The 19866-nt window shown below is 38.9% G+C and overlaps 1 protein-coding gene and 1 long non-coding RNA gene across 2 annotated transcripts in view; one reads left to right on the top strand and one right to left on the bottom strand.

Annotated features, from left to right (window-relative positions):
* LOC148130110 (uncharacterized) overlaps positions 1 to 6997 on the top strand; it is a 35807-nt gene extending 28810 nt beyond the window's left edge. Inside the window, exon 3 of the long non-coding RNA XR_015750257.1 lies at positions 6287 to 6997. This is a non-coding gene — a long non-coding RNA (uncharacterized LOC148130110). The remainder of the gene's footprint in view (positions 1 to 6286) is intronic.
* A 1763-nt stretch (positions 6998 to 8760) lies between these two features.
* GPR85 (G protein-coupled receptor 85) lies at positions 8761 to 13346 on the bottom strand. Its single transcript, XM_026669103.2, has 2 exons — positions 12909 to 13346; positions 8761 to 11385 (listed from the first exon to the last, which is right to left on the bottom strand). The coding sequence occupies exon 2, from the start codon at positions 11200 to 11202 to the stop codon at positions 10090 to 10092; it is 1113 nt and encodes a 370-aa protein (XP_026524888.1). The 5' UTR covers positions 11203 to 11385; positions 12909 to 13346; the 3' UTR covers positions 8761 to 10089.
* Positions 13347 to 19866: the final 6520 nt, after the last annotated feature.

Raw genomic sequence — 19866 nt, forward strand, 5'->3', positions numbered from 1 at the left:
TAACTGCAGCTGTGTCTCGCACGGCAGCTGAAGTTGAAAAAAATCAGGAAATAAAGGTCAGGTAAGAGCCCAGGTGGGCGGATGGGCAAAAACATCAGCAGACATAGAACTGGTTCTATGTCTGCTGCTCTTCAGAGCTACCGGTTCTACAGAGGTGGACAGAACCGGTAGAAACCCACCCCTGGATAGTATACTCCTATCTAGAATGGCCATCCTCTTCCCACCAAGCCCACAACTTCAGAGGGACACAAAAAAATCCACCTAGCAAGCCACATTAATCGGATCACCCCTTGTGATCAGTGGGTTAACACATGGCACAGACAGATTGTCCTCACATGCGATACAAAAACTTTATCGTGATTGTGTCCCTTGTGCACAACTACAGACACAAAGGCCAAGGGAAAAAGACCCTAGTATGGCATCTATTTCTGAAGTCATACTAGCCAGATCATTTTGTCCTCCGTGTAAACATTTCCAGTGAATGATACTGCCAGAGAATAGAAATATCACAAATCATTAGAAACCAACCAACCAAAAGGAGATGAGATGTGTTAGACCAAAGACCTATTTAGTGTAGTTCTTATAACCACAACAAGCTTTCAGTACTATGCCTTGTTTCTCAGCTTAGTTATACAATTACCTCCATATATTATACAGCTATCATACCTTGCATGCATTTATACAAAGTTAGCACCTACCCTTCTCCTAGGAAAATGAAATATTCTAGGAAATATTAAAAAGGCAGAATATTCTACCTCCCTGGATGAGAAAAGGAGAAACATTCTCTTGGAAAGCAGACCCCACCTTTGTTAATAGCCCCAGAAAGACAAAAGACATCTTATCTACAACACAAAAGACCTTCAGCTCAGTGATGGGATTCAAATTTTTTTTACTACCGGTTCTGTGGGTGTGGCAGGGGAAAGATACTGTAAAATCTCCAGTCAGAGGTGGCATTTGCCGGTTCTCTGAAGTACTCAAAATTTCCGCTACCGGTTCTCCAGAACTGGTCGGAACCTGCTGAATACCACCTCTGCTTCAGCTCCAGGGTGATGTGATTAGCCCTCACTCAGATCCAAACAAGGACAAACCCATTAAACCATAATAGGAATTGTCCAAAGCCCCTTCATTACGTCACCCAGCAAGATTCAACCAAGCTTGGGACTCAAGACAACCTACAAAGTTACCCCTGCATGGCCCCAGGGGAGTCTGACAACCAATTAGGATACATTTCTTGCCAGGAACAGGAAGCAAGTTCAAAGCCCAACAGAGGTTATAAATCTCTCTCTCTCTCTCTCTCTCTCTCTCTCTCGTGCATTTTTTTGCCCAGGACCTCAAATCATGTGGTCCAGCTGTCCACCATTAAACCATCTTTCCAAGCAATCTCCATGTTTCCAAGTGTCTTTCTTCCCACTTGGAACTGAACCCAGATGGACATTTCTTCTGACACATTCATAGTCCTATTCTCTATGTGAGCATTTAATGTTCTTTAAAAGTGTAAAATGATGTACCACTAATACAATATTACAGTTTGATATACACTGTCCGGAGGGCAGGGAGGACCCTGCTATTGGTTATGATTTGTTCATCCTTTAGCTTCATTAGATATTCCTGGATTTTTAAATCAGTATTCTGCATGTGCTTAGTTTTATGCTCTTCTGTTATGTCTATTCTCAATTACCTTCCTCCCCCCCAATTAAAAATTTTCTAAACTGTGTACCTTTTCTCAGTTATCTTTTATTTGCCTCTTTCAGTTGCGTATACCTCTTTCAAACATCATGTAGTGGCTGGAGAAAAGCAAATCTAAATCTAAAATAAAAATAATGATATCCTTGTTGGCAGAGTTGCACTGAATTATTACAGTTCTTCATTTGTAGTATCTTTCTAACAATATTATTATTCAATTTACTTTATATAATATCAGTTCCTTTGTGTGTGGGGGGAGGGAGGGAATAAGTCAAATATGAATTAGATTCTTGAAGTGGCACAAAATGTAATATATCTAGGCATGAAGTGGCAACCCATTTATACAACTAAGCAAGATTTTCTAAAATTAAGTGAACTGTAAAATAACTTCAAATTAATTTAGAAAAATCATGGTGGTTTTACTCATGAATCATAATAGGCTACTCTAGGATTTATGTCTTAATATTAATAAAGTTAAATGTCTTAGAACAAGGAAAGCAGAGTAAAGAAAGTTTAAATCAGCTATTGCTGTTTTTAAGTGGTTGAGACACACTAAAGGTCCTGAAAAGGCCTGAAACCTCCTTTAATTTCATGTGTTACTTTAACAACAGAACAAATACCTTTGTTACATTGCTGTGAAAACTTCTAGCACTTTTCATATTTGTCTCTTTATTTATATAGATATTTTTATGGTTGCCAACAGCACATAAAGTGGAAAAATGAAATATGTTATCAAAAACTAAAACAAGCTCCTACTTAGCTCCATTACAATTCTGACATACATATATTCATGAGAAGCCTCTATCTGTCTCCCTTTTTTCTTTTGCTATGTTTCCTCTATTTTGTTAAATAAAGGATATATATGTAGAGCTTGTCTGTTCAGCTGTTGAGCATGAAGCCCACGGGAGGGGTGATTATGATTTGGTTTTGGCAAATTGCAAATAAAATAGCAAAATACCTATGAACAATTAATGAATCAAGTTTTAAATTATTCATTATAACAAATAGGCATCTCTGCCAAAGTCTTACCAATTTATTCCCAAGTCAAACAAAGAATAGACATGTCAAATGCCCACTAAGCTTCTGTCATACTAAAAAAATCAATGCCATGTATGCAATATATTCCCAAGTTTAAAAAAAAATCAATGCCAAATCTTGCAAATAATGTAGTTATATGTTACTTAACGAAACACATCCAGAAACCCCTTTTATGCATTGCCCAGTGCAAACGATGAGAGGAACAGGAACTAAAACTCAACTTCATTGCTTCCTTTGCTTCTCCACCATTTCCCATGCCTTTGTAGTATCTCTACATCCAAGAGCATGTTTCTACAGTGGAGTTTGTGCTTTCTACAGTGCAGGGTGTGCGTTTCTCTTCTATCTTCAGGAATAAGCAACTCAATGGAATTCTACTGAAAGGCCATCTGTCCTATTGCTACCATTTGCTTTTTCAATGGTTCCAAGAAGGCTTCACTCCTATTTGTATTACTCAGGTGACCCTAGAACACAGACAAACCTCTAAGTGACCTTAAAGAATGCACCTTAAGTCCCCGTTAGTCACCTTAAAGTGACTAAAAGAATGCAAATTACTATTTATATTAACATTGGAAGTATTAAATAGAGGTATTAGACAAGATCCAGAAATAAAGGGCTTGGAAATAAAAAGAGAAAAATACAAATTACAAGCATTTGCAGATGATCTGGTACTTATTTTAGAAGAACAGAATTCAGTCCTAAGTTAATGGAGAAAATTGAGGAGTAGCAGGGTTGAGACTAAATAAAGAAAAAACGAAAATATTAGCTAAAAACCTTACAGATAAACAGAACTGACAAAAAATAGGCCTTCAGGTAGTTAAAAGAGTAAAATATTTGGGAATTTATTTAACAGCTGGATGTGCAACTATTAAAGATAACTGTATAAGGTTAATACAACAAATTAAACTTGACCTGGAGAATTGGAAAAATTTGCAATTGTCAATGATAAGAATAGCAACTATAAAAATGAATATCCTGCTGAAGCTACTGTTTTTGTTTCAAATGATTCCCATAAAATTAAAAAACACTTTGATGAATTAAATGCAATAATTTTGAAATATGTTTGCCAAAGGAAAAGAGTGAGAATAAGGCTGAAATGTTACAAGAATGGGGGCTTTGGACTGCTGGATTGGGAGCTTTATTAACAGGCCTCTGCACTAACATGGGTGAAAGAATGCTGTTGGAGGGACATGACCTCCAAGTGGGATGGCATGCCTTCTTATGGAATGGAAAAAATAAAATAGATAAATACTTTCAAAGACATAAAAAACCTTAAAAAAGAAGAATGCAAATGGCTAGATGTCTGCAAGGGGTATAAATCCTTCCATTCCCCACCATCCAGTCAGAGCTGAAGAAGCTTCTTGGATGAGAAGAAAAACAAGACTGTCCAGTTGCCTCTTGAAAAAAAGCATCTTTTGAGACAACCATGACCTGGATGACTAAGAATCTCCATAAATATTTGCTCTTATACCTTTTCTAGTATTATAATAGGATTTCCCACAGCATTTACTTTATAAATGTAGCATAACATAAGACTGGACAAACTTCATATCTTTTTGCAGTGCCATATGCTGAACATAACTGCGGTCTGTGATCAGCTAACCATAACATATTTGTAGGAAGAAGTCATATACTTTTAGATGAAGAATTAAAACAGGCTTAATTGATTAATCAAGCACAACTGTAATGGTAATTAAAGTTTTCTACAATTAATTATTAGGTCTTAGCATCTTTGTTCACTACTATGTAGATCAAAGATGTTTTCACATGCTCCTAATTTAATAAATAGGAAACTCAAATATGGTTTTTGATCTCTTGGTTTTTTATTTCACCCAAGATAACAAAAAGATACGCCTGTCAAAGTTAAGCATTTTAATGCTTTTTCAGCTGTCAATATGAATCATAAGCAAATTAAATTTATAATTCTCAAATCATTATTTGGGCCTGTTTTTTTTATTCTAGTTGCAGATTTGTTAAAGGAAAAAAAGCACTTGTATATTGGGAAAAAATAGTTTAAAAATCTGTATCAATAGTAGGTTTTTTAATCAGTTTATGTTATTTCATCTAATGTCCAGATCCAGAATCTCAAGAAAATGAATCTTCATGGATGCTTTGAAATCTATTAAATTCATTATTTAATTTGTGAAAAGCCAAGTTAACTGAATTGAAACACTAACAATAACAACATATAATGTAACAGTGTAGTGGTTAGAATGCAGTATTGCAGGCTAATTCTTCTAATTGCCAACTGTCAGCAGTTTGAGTCTCACTGGCCCAAGGTTGACTCAGCCTTTCATCCAGGGGTGGGATTCAAATTTTTTAACAACCGGTTCTGTGGGCGTGGCTTGGTGGTCATGTTATTGGCTGGGTGTGGCCAACTCAATATCACTCACATCGAGGCACGCGTCTCCTCACCTGGCCTCTCATGACTGTGGGGATGCTGCAACAGTCATAAGTGTGAAAAATGGTCATAAGTCACTTTTTTCAGTGCCATTGTAACTTTGAATGGTCACTCCACACAATCAAAGTACCAGCAAAGGAGGGGGGAAAACTCCAGAGACATTCCTGAGACAGGAAGTCTAGTCCTGCCAAGAACGTAATAAGGGCTAACAGAGAGGCAGTTTCTGTCAGCAACACCAGAATGTTTCCTTCCTGCCTTCCTTACAGGATTAGGCCAGTAATTTCTTCTAATAACTGGTTCTCCAAACTGCTTAGAATGTTAACAACCAGTTCTAGTGAATAAGTGCAAACTGGTAGAATCCCACCCCTGCTTCCATCTTTCTGAAGTCGCTAAAATGAGGACCCAGATTGTTGGGGGCAATATGCTGATTCTGTAAACTGCTTAGAGAGGGCTGTAAAACACTGTGAAGCAGTATATAAATCTAGTGCTACTGCTGGCACTCTTTGTGTGTTGACTGATTATATTTAATTGGAAAATGGCCAGGGATATGTTTTGTGGGTCTGAGATAAGTAAAATAAATAAAAGCATCATTCACACTAAGGGTTTTCAAAACTGCAAATTGTTTCTTAGCAGCTACCAGACAACATTTTGAAAGGCAAATTCAGATGAGTTAGGCCTGAAAGCTAGAGGTTAAAGATTCTACAGTATACTACATGTGGCAAGCAGGGTTTTATAAATCTGCCTTACAGGAATACACCAGAAGCATGCGTCTGAACTATTAAAGGAAGGTTAAATTATGCAAAGAAAAATTAGCTGATACTGTTTTGTATAAAGGAAAACCATAAAGAGTAAGAAAGCAGAATGAGAAATTGTATTTCAACAGGCTCATACTATATTTTCTTTGCCTAAGTCAGAGATTTTTCATTATATTGTATTGTATTGTATTGTATTGTATTGTATTGTATTGTATTGTATTGTATTATTATATCATATTATATTAGTGCTCTGGCAGGTATTGGAATTCCTAAACTGAACTATTCATTCAGAAATAACTATTCATTGAGAAATTCTAAACAAGGAAAGTTAATTCTTGTAAGCAATTATTTTTACACAAGAAAATGTTTCAACTCCCGACATCTAATCCAAAGTGTTCTTTTTGTTTTTCAGGGAGAGCTGCATCAGATGATTGGATGGTAGATTCCCATGAAGCACTATTTCTCAACCTGGGCTGGTTTCTGAGGAGTGGACTTCAACTTCCAGAATTCCACACCTCAGAAACCAGCCCAAGTTGAAAAACACTGCCACAGCTTCCTTTGAAGACATTGCATTCTCTGCATAACTAGGCCCAAAATCCAAAGCTACACGTTTATGTACTTCTTTGTAGTTTAATTCATAAAATTATGATCTTACATTCCCACTCTGTGCCTAGTGTGGGAGGCAAAAATGCTGACATTCAAAATCTAACATTAATGCCAGACTAGTATAAAATGTGTTACTTAAGTGGCATACATTTTTAGAAAAAAGTAAAGATCTTATAGGGCTATATTTACATCAAAGCAGGCTTGTTATTTCCTCTCTGCTCCTATTTGTGCACTAATTATAATAGTCATGTACACAGGCACTTAAATTCATGTAAGCGTATCATCCTTTTAGAAGATACATTAAAATGTTTGTGTTACAATGCATTTTATTAATCAAGTAATAATGACATATTAAAATACCATATTTTGCCTTTTAATGTTATTTTGTGTACCTCTGTCTACCTTTTGGGGCCAAAATGAAAGCAACTTTGTGGAAACATGTAGCAAAAAATAAATGAAAACAAATACTTTGGGTTGTCATCTAGTTCCATATTTGCTCAGGCTTGGTACTAAGGAACTCAACTGACAGAACTTTTGAATAGGCTTGTATAAGACTGAGTTGTTAATTGTTCAGCACTGTAGATTTCTTTTCTAAATGTAAACTAATAAATGATTTGCATTTCCAAATCCTATAATCAAAATTTTACTTCTGCCATCTGCTGAATAAGAGAAAGCTTAAAAATTTATGGCCTTTAAAATGACTGCATTTGTTTGCATTTACAATAAGAACTGTATTTTATTAAATTGTTAAAATGTGAGAATGATATGAATGTAATTAATTTTCAGAACTTAATGGCTAATTCATCATAGCAGCCAGCTTTAAATAGAATAGAATAAATGTATCCTTATTACATGGAAGGGAAACTCTATTTCTATGCTCCTAGATCCTCAATAAATTTCTATTTGAGAATTATCCTTTGAGATAGACGTTTTGAAAACTGACCTATGAACCAGTGCAAATAATCATTCCTAAAAGTTTTGTTCCATGCATGTAGAACAGCTGTACACATTACTTATACTATTATGGGGGGATTTTCCAAACTTTTGCACATATATTTAATCATGTAAATCCACACAATATAATATCCATGATTTTTACATGTGATTATTTGAATGGATAAGCCAATTTTTTCCTATACCTGTGTAGGAAAAAAATGCAAAAAAGAGACATGATGTTTAGGAATTACAGGAAAGCCAGTTTGGTCTGGTGGTTCAGAGCCCAGGCTAGAAAACAGGAGACCCAAAGTTTCAAGTCCTGCCTTGGCTATGAAAGCCAGCTGGGTGGGTTTGGGTCAGTCATTGTCTCTCAGCCCAACCCACCTCACAAGGTTGTTGTGGGGAAAATAGAAGGAGGAAGATGTGTTGGATATGTTCTCCACCTTGAGTTATTTGTAAATATAATAAAGGGGGGATGCAAATAAATAAATACTAATATTATTGGAAATAGACTTGGTCAGACTTGAATCCCGGTACTCTAATTGAACTGTATGATGAGATTCAGGTAATAAAGTGGCGCTGTGAAAGTTCATTCACATATTTGGGGATTATGACATGAAATGTTTTTGCATTCATGAAGATTTGAGTATTGCAGCGTTTAACACTACATGCTAAATTTAGCCTTTGAACCCATCAACGTGAGAATGAAGTACAAATGAGATCATTTAACGGTGCATTTAGGCATTCAATATTTGGTCCCCAATCTGTAACTGTATTATTTGTTTATATGTGTGTTAAAAGAATATTATGCCTGGGGGTATTGAGTTACGTTTATATTGCACTTCATGTATTAGCATAACTGAAAATATTTTGGGATAACTAATACGAGTTCTAGAACTACAGTGAAGTATAAGGCACAGTATTATTTAATCATTAATTAAATTAGTTGGATCATGTCCTTGTTCACAGAAGCTCAATCTTTTGGTCCAAATGTTTGTTTCACTAAGTTACTACATTAAAAAAAGTTCTCTGTATTAGATTTCAAATACCATATAATGCCTCTAAGTAGAACTGACATATTCAAATAATAACAGGATAATTATAACTACAAAGAATGCTATTGTTGAGAATATCATTTATCAATTCTATGTTCCCCATTATTCATGCATTTTACATGTTGGGAATACAGTAACTTCAAAGAATAATAATCCAGAATGGCTACATTCTTAATCATCCATGCTCACTTAATAAAAATATACTAATAATCATAATGAAAGGATGGTTATAAAAGTGGAAAAATGTAAAAATTTATTCCAAGGAAAATTAACAGGCTACACAAATAAATTTTGGTAAATGCAACTTTATATTGAAATCCACACATCTGTATCTTAAAGAAGGAAAGATTCACAGACTCAAATGTCTTTCTAAGGTACTAGAAATCATATTATATGCTTTCACAAGTTAAAATTGAAATAATTTGAAACAACTAATACACCAAAAATGTGCAGAAAGTATCAACAAGACTGTGCCCTCAGTAGAATAAATGCTTTACACATTGTGCAAGTTATCTTACTAAGGCTGAGGTCTTCCCATGACAGCTGTCTTAAAAATATAAACACATATAGACTGCCTGTGTTTCGCAGAAAAAACTAGAATGGGCAACACATTTAGAGTGGGAAAAATCATATCATCCTAGCAATAGGCATACTGATCTGGGGGAATCATGGGAATAAAAATAGGATTTAAGTGATCTTTCATGCATTCCCAAATGACAGACTAGAGTGACTGATTCATTTTTCTTTACTTATCTGCTAAAATACTGAACAAAATGGAAGATACTAGATAATCCCTTAAGGCAACATGTGGTATATCTCATTAATCTCATTAATGTTGCCTATCTAATCGATATCTAGCTTTTGAAAATATAAAATGGGTCTAACCAATATTAAATCAAATTACATTTTTAAAAAAAGACATAAAAAGGAAACAGAGAATACAATTATATGCATGTAATATTTCATCCAAAATGAAAGAATTTTAAACAAAAAAGAATATACTCAGAAAACAGAATTGCTTTGGAATGTTTCTCTAAACAAACAAAGGATGAAAATTCAGCACTACATGGCACATCATTTCCCATCAACTATGGGACTTCAGTCAGTCCCTAGATTTTAGTCTTCAAAAAATAATAATCATATGAAATAGCTGAAAGGTCATCCAGTGCCTAAAATTAGTTTTAACATATTAACCTTATGTCAAAATTAATTAATTCAGATGTCCAATGCTAACCTTTGTGATGGTCTTACTTTACGTCATGGTATATATACAGCATTTTGGGCTGATATATTTAGCACCTGCTACTCTCTGAATCGTTACCTAGATTTCAACCATATTAAAGCATTTTAGAGCAATGGCTCAGTTCTTTATCCTTAATTACAAACCTCCGCAATGGTCAGCAGGAATAAATTTAATTTCAAAATAGGATTTAATGATGAGCTACTGCAAAGATGGTAGAACGTTGTTGCCCAAATCCTTACAATTGCTGACATTCCTCTTTTAATGCTGTTCTCTTCCTTCTCCTCTTCTTCTCAAGACATGGCAACAGTAACCCCACAATTGCTCAGTAGAGAAGGGTAGTGTTTTCACAAGACTAAAGATTTGAGAGATGCTCCTTCATATAACACAGTAAGGTTCCCTTGGTAACCTGGATTTTCTGCAGTAAAGAAGGGTTGTGCTGAAACAGCGCCTCAGCTCTCTGTTGGAGAAAATGCACACAAAAGGATTGATTCCAGCTTGGGCAAAACTCATCCAAACAGCGGCTGTTAGAAATCCTCCAGGAACCACAGGGCCTCTTGCAAAAACTCTCCAGTAGCAAGCGATCAGGTAGGGCCCCCACAAGGTGAGAAAGAGGAATGTCATGATATAGAACATTCTACTGATTCGTTTTTCCATTTTGAACTCATCCAAGACAAGTAGCCTCCTCCTGCTTGTGGTGTTGGCATTTTGCCGGATTCCCAGCAAAGTAGGTGGTGTGGGGCCCCTTCCAAATCCAGCCAGCCAATTTGCGGCCGCTTGACCACTGGCTCCAGGACCGTGAAATGTCCAGTTCTGGCTCACTGCAGCAACAAACTGAACTGGCTTCATTTTCCTGCGATCATGAACAAAAAAGATCAGCTTGAGGTAGACAAGCTGCGTGGCTAGAAGGATGAGAGCAAGCAGCAGCATGAATCCCAGCGAATCATTGGCTCTAAAGGAACGATGCTGAAAGGTGCACTGGTCTTCCTCCCTAATAAATGAATACGTCCCCACATCCAATACTGGAGGGAAAGCCATAGCTACAGACAGGGTCCACACCATACAGATCACCGCCAAACAAGTCCAAAAGGACAGCCTTTTTGTATAAAAGCGGTGGTGGGCAATAGCTAAGTATCTGGTGACGCTTATGCAGAAGAGCATGAAAGCTGTGTGGAAACAGGACAAAACACCCAAGAAGGCAATCACTTTGCAAGTGAGGGTCCCATAGGTCCAAGAGGATCCATTTTTCACAGAAGTGAAAACAAATGGGAAACAAATTGCGGATCTGAGGATATCGGAGCAGCAAAGATCCAAGAGGAAGTAATAAGGAGCTCTATGCAATGACTTGTCCTTAATGAGCAAAATGGAGATCAGGAGGTTCCCCACTACACTGACTCCTATGATGAATCCCAGAGAAGTCAATTTCAAAAATGCTGTTAAAGGGGAAAGATTTTGCAAAATGTTGTCAGCTGCATGGCTGTAGTTCGCCATAGATGGATGGAAGATTAAGAAGGTTGCCTTAGTCAAGTCTCATGATCTATATATATATGAATAAGGAAAAAAAATAGATCCATACATCTTCTTGAATGTATTCCAAAAGCAGATCTGATCTGGGATTTAGTTACATAGCATGTTCTCTTTTCTTCCATCTGATTCGTCATGCCATCAAAATATCTGGAAGAAAAAGAAAAAAAAACAAGCCATCAGGCCTTAAGTTAACATACAAATAATGCCAGGATGTGCTAACCCACATGTTAATTTATGGAGAGCCAAAGGAAGTTGCAAGTTGGAGTACTATTATTTGTTTGAGGGAAATTCAGTGAGAACTGCACACCTACTATGCAATGCTTTAGGTTTACTCACAGTCCCTCGGATTGTTTACAGTCAAATCTCTGGGCAAGGTGAGAAACCTGTACTTTCCCTGCTTCCAAACAGCTGGATTCATACAAGATAATTCCAAGCCCTGTTGACACTGGTATATTTTGAAAATAAAATGGGAAGGAAGTCTGTCGAATAGCTTTGTCATGCCCACCTTTTTTGTTTACATGATGTGCTTCAAGGCAGATGCTGGGCTGGTATGGAATACATCCAAAAGAAACCCTGCAGAATGTATCTTTTCTAACTCAGCTTACCAAAGCATATAATCACACCCTGCTAGTTCATCCACCCTGAAAGAAGACAACAGAAACACAATCTTCCCAGTTGATTTGGGTTCAACCCCCTCCTCAGACTTGTAAATCAATGCCTGTGCTAAAGAGTTGACAGCCCTGTGTTTTATGGGCTTTTGTGTCTTCTTATGATAGGAGGTGGGGGGAAATCAGAGCAATACTGAATATATCCAGGGAGATAAGTCATGTGTGTCTAGGAAACATACCCTCGGAATAACATCTCATTCAGACATTTCCCACCCAGGTTACCACAAAAAACCAAAGATCCATATTTGGACCATTGAATTTCAGAATTTGTTTCGATGCTCTCTCCAAGAAACAGTTCCTGGGCTTAGAATAAAATGTCCTGCTACTCCCAGGGATTTGGGGGGTAGGAGAGCCATCCAAGACGGCAGCAGGCAAGAGGCTGCTTGTTCGCTTGTATTCCTGTATCCCTGTAGTATTCCTCCCTCCTCCACCTTCGCTTCTCGGGTTTACAACATCGCATCCAAGAAAAAAAAAAAAGCCCTTCCACCATTCCACCATCCAGGAATTTTGCCTGCTTGACTGCTGTGGCTGCCGCTAGTGGTCGGTAAACAAGAGGCTCGATCGGATCCACGGCAGCATTGTTCCAAAAACAAGACACATCAAAATGAACACACAAAAGACTCCATCCATCAAAGAAACCCACCGACCCCCCGCGGAATATGCTTCCCACCCCTCCACCCCCGACCTCCAGTCCCCTTTTCCATGTACATCCAGAGGCCAAGCAGATGCACAGGGGTTGCTTTCGGAGCTCCGGGCTTCACCTGCTGGGGGGACATCGCCTCCGAGGCGCCGACTTTTCCCCTTCATCACCTGATTCCAAAATAACTCACCCCACCCCAACCAAGAAACCACCATCGCATCGGGTCTGCCTTCAAGGATAGAGGGAGGGAGGGGGTGTCCCTCCAGCCCTGATCCGACTGCTCTACGTCGTATCTCCCCCTCCTCAAAAGACAGATCAATCTCGGGTCACACATAGAGACGCGCGCAGCGTTCCCCCTATACCTGTTGGTGAAGGAGAAAGGGGAGATAGAGAGAAGCCCCCTCCCCGCCCCCCTCACTAGAGCTTCTTTTTTCTACTTGCTGATGTTTTCATGGCTTGATTTAATTCTTTAATTTTCCCTGGGCTCCTCGGTTGCTCAGGCTCCGGAGTCAGTGGTCTCAGCCAGCGCATGCTCAGTGAGGATACTTGAGCGCGTTAGTCGCGTCTTCCCCGTCGCAGCCACACAATCTCTTCCCACTAACGCAGCAGCGGCAGCAGCAGCAGCAATCAGTGCCCCGATGCCGTCGCCCCGAGGAGCACGCGCAGCTCTCCCAGGAGCCGCGGGAACAGCCCCGGCCAAGAGGGTCGGGTGGGCGGCCTTGCAAAAAAATAAAATAAAAAATGTCTGTGCCGCTGCTGCTGCTGCTGCTGCTGCTGCAAACTCTTGGCTCGGAGTCCCTGCTTGGCCCTTTTATAGCCCGGACAAGCCCGGGAGCCAGGTCTTGGCTTGTTTCGGAACTCGCCTGTTTTCAGTTCGGGAGAAGCTCCCTCTTTCCTTCCACTCCCCACGCCGCCCCCATTTCTTTCTCCTGATGATGATGACTGCATTGTTATTGCACTTGGCAGAACCCGTGGTGGGAGGAGGGACAAAATATATATATATATATATGGGGATGCTCCTCCTGCTTCTGAACTGAATTCCTGCGATTCTCTTTTTTGGCAAGGAAGTGAGGAATCGTCCATACCGTTACTTGCAACAACATGGTGGTTTTTTGTTTGTTTGTTTGTTTGTTTTTGCAACTTGCAACCACATTGATTTTTTTTGTAATGGTAAAAGACTGCAAAAATGAAGAGAAATTCAGAAAAGAGACAAGTCAGGGCCTATTATCTTGTTATGCCTAAATTTCCTGATTTGTCTCATTGGGGATTGGGAGATCTAGTTACCTGGATAACAGTAGTGAAAGATAGAAATGGAGCTGTGGAATTGAAAGGTTTGGGGACTGGGTTGAAAGTGTAGGAGGAGGTAGGGAGAAAAACAAAGTCCGTTTTTCTGGAAATGGAGAGTTTGGGCCCATGTTAAAGGCAAGGTTCATGACTGAGCTTATCGTCATGCTTGTACCCCCAAACACACTTTCTCCAACCCTTCTTCCTGATTCAAAGAAATTCGTGAAGGAACAGGCCCAGGATTCAGCCACCCGTAAAATAAATAAATATAGTATATACTTCAATTGTAATTTGTTAGTAAAAAATGCTAGTTATGTCATGTGCTTTAGTGGCCTTACTGATTGGTAAGTGTAAATTTGTGTAGCTGTCTGCTTGCCTCTCTTTTCTTCCTTGGGACCCTCCTTGGTTTGAAAGCAGGGGTTTCAATTTTGCTGGCAGCTACTAAAAATGGGAATACAGTACTAAGGCTCATCATCAAGGAAGGCCAAAACTTTGAACTAAGCCGGGGGTCAGCAACCCACGGCTATGGAGCCACATGTGACTCTTTCATCCCTCTGCTGCGGTTCCCTGTCACCGGTCAGTGCCACAATTCTTCCAGTTAGGAGGGGGAAAGCATGGCGCACCAGGAGCAGACTCTATGGCAAGGGGAGGGTTTTCCAGTCGGCTCCACAATTGATAGGGCTTTTGGTTAGGACAGGTAGAGGGGAAAGGACACTGTGCTAGGAGGAGACTCTATGGTGGGGGATGGCTCCAGAATTGAACTGGGGGGAGGGGGGCACTTCCGGTTAGGACCTTTGTGGCTCCCGGTGTTTTCTGTGGGAAACTGATCCAAATGGCTCTTTGAGTGTATAAGGTTGCTGACCCCTGAATTAAAAAAATTAATTACTAAATCAGAATCAGCTCCAACTAGCTCCATGGACAAACACTTTAGTAATAGCTTCTGACTCTTTCAAGGACATTTCAGTAATCTTTTTGATCCCATTCATCTCTCTATCTACCTTATCCTTTTACTTCCCTGAAGCATTATCACTTTTTCTCATTCATCTTCCATTTGTATCACATTCAAAGTTATAGTTTTGCTTGCTGATCCCTTCCTGAAGGAAGAAAACAGCCTGTAATTGGCTAAAATTGACTGATTATTCTTGCAGCTTTGGGTTGTAAATCCTTAAGTTAAAGATATCTATTTTATTTTTTCCCCCATAGTGACCAGCCTTCTCAAAAAGGACACTGGAAAGGTAGTTGTTTTAGCAATTCTCATATTGGCTGTCATTGAAATGAGTTTGCCTAAATTACTGATACCTTAGTACATTTTGAAAAGCATATTTGTATGTGTCATAGTGGATGACAATTTGAAAAAGTTAAACAGAATTAGATTTAGCTAGTATTAGATCAAGGCCAAACCTTTGATGGAACCAAAGGGAAAAGGCTCTCAAACTTGGAAGCCAGAAGATAATATACACTGCTCAAAAAAATAAAGGGAACACTTAAACAACACAATGTAACTCCAAGTCAATCACACTTCTGTGAAATCAAACTGTCCACTTAGGTAGCAACGCTGATTGACAATCAATTTCACATGCTGCTGTGCAAATGGAATAGACAACAGGTGGAAAGCAGAGGCAGTTAGCAAGACATCCCCAATAAAGGAATGGTTCTGCAGGTGGTGACCACAGACCACTTCTCAGTTCCTATGCTTTCTGGCTGATGGTTTGGTCACTTTTGAATGCTGGTGGCGCTTTCACTCTAGTGGTAGCATGAGACGCAGTCTACAACCCACAAGTGGCTCAGGTAGTGGAGCTCATCCAGGATGGCACATCAATGCGAGCTGTGGCAAGAAGGTTTGCTGTGTCTGTCAGCGTAGTGTCCAGAGCATGGAGGCGCTACCAGGAGACAGGCCAGTACATCAGGAGATGTGGAGGAGGCCGTAGGAGGGCAACAACCCAGCATCAGGACCGCTACCTCCACCTTTGTGCAAGGAGGGACAGGAAGAGCACTGCCAGAGCCCTGCAAAATGACCTCCAGCGGGCCACAAATGTGCATGTGGCTGCTCAAACGGTCAGAAACAGACTCCATGAGGGTGGTATGAGGGCCCGACGTCCACAGTTGGGGGTTGTGCTTACAGCCCAACACCGTGCAGGATGTTTGGCATTTGCCAGAGAACACCAAGATTGGCAAATTAGCCACTGGCGCCCTGTGCTCTTCACAGATGAAAGCAGGTTCACACTGAGCACATGTGACAGACGTGACAGGGTCTGGAGACGCCGTGGAGAACGTTCTGCTGCCTGCAACATCCTCCAGCATGACCCGTTTGGCAGTAGGTCAGTAATGGTGTGGGGTGGCATTTCTTTAGGGGGCAGCACAGCCCTCTATGTGCTCTCCAGAGGTAGCCTGACTGCCATTAGGTACTGAGATGAGATCCTCAGACCCCTTATGAGGCCATATGCTGGTGCGGTTGGCCCTGGGTTCCTCCTAATGCACGACAAAGCTAGACCTCATATGGCTGGAGTGTGTCAACAGTTCCTGCAGAACGAAGGCATTAATGCTATGGGCTGGCCTGCCCGTTCCCCAGACCTGAATCCAATTGAGCACATCTGGGACATCATGTCTCGCTCCATCCACCAATGCCACATTGCACCACAGATTGTCCAGGAGTTGGGGGATGCTTTAGTCCAGGTGTGGGAGGAGACCATCCGCCACCTCATCAGGCGTTGTAGGGAGGTCATACAGGCACATGGAGGCCACACACACTACTGAGCCTCATTTTGACTTGTTTTAAGGACATTACATCAAAGTTGGATCAGCCTGTAGTGTTTTTTTCCACTTTAATTTTAAGTGTAACTCCAAATCCTCCATGGGTTGCTAAATTTGATTTCCATTGATAATTTTTGTGTGATTTTGTTGTCAGCACATTCAACTATGTAATGAACAAAGTATTTAATAAGAATATTTCATTCATTCAGATTTAGGATGTCTTCTTTTTGTGTTCCCTTTATTTTTTTGAGCAGTGTAATTTTTCTTTATGTTTAAACACACATTCTCAGAGGATGATAAGGCAATCAAGAACTCCTTTGTTTTTAGATTTTTTTTCTTCAAAGATCATTCTATCAAGCTTCAAAAAAGTTAATATACTCCCAGTGTTTGGTCACTGAATATATGAACAGATAGTACTTAATGAGTTTGGTGAAAAGATACAAAAGTCCATTCTGTTTTACAGCCAAATACTGCATTGACAAGAATAAGCAAATATTAATACTTGTGATTATAAACATGTGAACCTGGCCTAAATTATAATTCCTAGATTATTGTGAGAAACTGTAGTTCAGTAAGCAGATATGTTTTGTTTATTGAAGGATCAAGTTCTCTCAGTAATGGCTGAAGAAAGTTCAGCCTGAAAACCTGAGTATAATATCAGATATATATCATATATCACTTGTGAAGTGGCAATCAAATGTCCTCTACATCTTTTTATTTATAACTCTCACAATTTCCTATCAATGACTCTGTTGGTTGATAGAAGTTCAACTAATCTGAAGGAAACAGAGTTGCCTACTATTTGTGAAATTGAACTAGATATATAAAAATTCAGAGTGTGTTTGAAGTCTGGGTAGGTCAGCTGGAAAGGTGAATTTGAAAGGTTAATGCCTTGCTAAGTGAGGGGAGAAATCATTCCATTGTATTTGTATTGAGAAAAGCATTTGACTGCTGCCCATTTCCGGGAGGTCAAGGGAGTTGATGCTTGGAAGAATTGTCTGGAATGGCCTCTTGCTTGAAGTTAGGTCTGGTCTTATGCTGGTCCCTTTTTGGAAGAAAGTGAAGACTCAGCTCTTCTGGAAGGCATATGGGTTGTGATGCCTACAGGACTGTTAATGTATTTTTTGCTTGATGTGTTGCTTGTTGTATTTTTGCTTTTTGGAATTGCTTTTTGTTATATTATAAGCCACCAAGATCTGAACAGATAGAGTAAGAATAGAAATCAAATAAATAAACAAGCAAAATTTTTTTTTAAAAAAAAACTTCTTTGTTTGTAGACTTAACACAATTTAACATTCATTTTACAGTCCAGCTTTAACTTCTACTTAGCTTTTATAATTTAAACACAAAGTGTTTACAGTCCTATCCAATTCTGTGAAGGACCATGGGTTGTAATATTAATTTATTCCCATTGAAGTACATGGATTGGCTTGCATATGTAGGTGCTCAAAATTCCAGCCTAATCCAGCAAAGCACTTAAGCAGATGAACAGGAGTATCATATCCCAACCCCTGCACCCATCAGTCCATCATATGGTCCAATCACCATCTGTTCCAACTTGAGACATCCCTTCAACCACTCCTCCAGGTGCAGGAATAACACGACCTTGACAGAAAAGAAGAATGTTATTATGTATAACTACGAACACTCTAAAAATCCCCCCTCCTAATTTCCCAGGCACAGGAATGTGGCAGTGTGGAAGCTTCTGGGGTTAATATGGCTTCCAAAGCTGAAGGCCTCTTCTTAGATATACTATGCTGCATTTTACCTTTATCTTAGAACCAAGAAATGCAGAAGACTCCAAAGCCCAAAGCTATTTTGTATGACAACTGGAATTTAGGCTTTGTCATTCACCAGTTGATTTTCATACTTTATTACTGGTATGTCTAAATGACCATTGAAACATCATTTTTGAAGTCAAATTTTCTAAAAAACTTCCTTCTCTCATGTTAAGTATGAACATGAATGAATGAACACAGAAGCATGGTTAACAATGGGTGCATTTTTAGTTGTGGATAAGAGTGTTTGGGTATTATCTCTGTGGACTTCTTGACACCATAAGAAGGCATTACCCAGACCTTTTAAATAAACAAGTCAAAAAAAAATCAAGATTCTGGTTGATTTTTTTCTTTTCTTAATGTATATCCTGCACATGTTGATCTGATGGTTTCAACTGCTTTCTTCACCTTTTTTGACTCCAACCCCCAACCACCCCTGAGATTAACTTACTTTAAATAAAGATAAAATTGTCTAGGTTTGTTAATGAGTTGCATCTGAGCTCTTTAAGTTTGATTTCACAATACTTTTGTGATTGCAAATTTGGTTTCACAATACTTTGGTTATAAAAGGAACAGAAGATAAAGACATTCTATGCTAAACTCCAAGATAATGAGAAGCATTCAGAATGTTTTGATTATTGAATATGCAGGTAAACAGCAGTTGACTTTTTAAAAATACCTTTGGGACAGCAATTGACTTTATATCTTTTAACAATGCACTGCACTGTTCTTATCTTAAAGAATACAGTGATAAGGAGTATTTTTCTTTTTAATATTTATGATTTATTTCCCACCTTTTGGCAAAGTGGTTAAGAATAAAAAACATTTAAAAACCTTGTTAAGTACTGTAGTTAAAACAATTGTTTAGATAATCAAAAGTCTTGACTGAACAGGAAGATTTTGATTCTTTCTGAAAAAAGGGCTGATCACAGCTGTTGAAGATTGGCACTGCATAATTTGGGAGTGACCCAAGGGTTGGATTTCAGAAGAAAACAAACTATTTTGAAATGGCTTCTGCTAATCTTAATGTCTAGTATGTTCATTCCAAGATAAGCTGTTCCTCTGACAAGCCCATGTAGCAGACCTATGGAAGAAGTAAGGGCCACATAAATGTCAGAAAGGCATCTTTAATCCTAGAGAGCATTAAAACATAATCTTGAAAACTTCAGGAAGATTTATATCAAACCCACAGATCTACTGTTAGAGTTACTAAAGGAGATGACCAACAATTGCTTAAGTCAACATTGATTCTGCTGTTTTTCAGACTAACATGCATTCTAGTGCTGCTGTGTGAAACAGGAAGTATCATTAATCGTACTGATAAAAAGAGTATTTTTAATACCTTAAGGGTCATGGATAAAATCTAATATACTTTGCCACCTTGGAGATTAAGGCAGCAATTGATATGATGCAAAAGTTAAGAATAGTGCATGCCTTCTCCCCTCCCTTCCCCTCTGGTCACTAACCAGCTTCTGTCATAGTCGTTTTTCTCCTGTCTTTACCCTGT

Source organism: Notechis scutatus, chromosome 6, assembly GCF_049901735.1.
Source record: "Notechis scutatus isolate UNSWTSFEM ecotype Mainland chromosome 6, rNotScu1.2, whole genome shotgun sequence".
Lineage (NCBI taxonomy): Eukaryota > Metazoa > Chordata > Lepidosauria > Squamata > Elapidae > Notechis > Notechis scutatus.

Coding starts and splice junctions, on each gene's coding strand:
- GPR85 (XM_026669103.2), bottom strand. CDS start 11,202: ATGGCGAACTACAGCCATGCAGCTGACAACATTTTGCAAAATCTTTCC.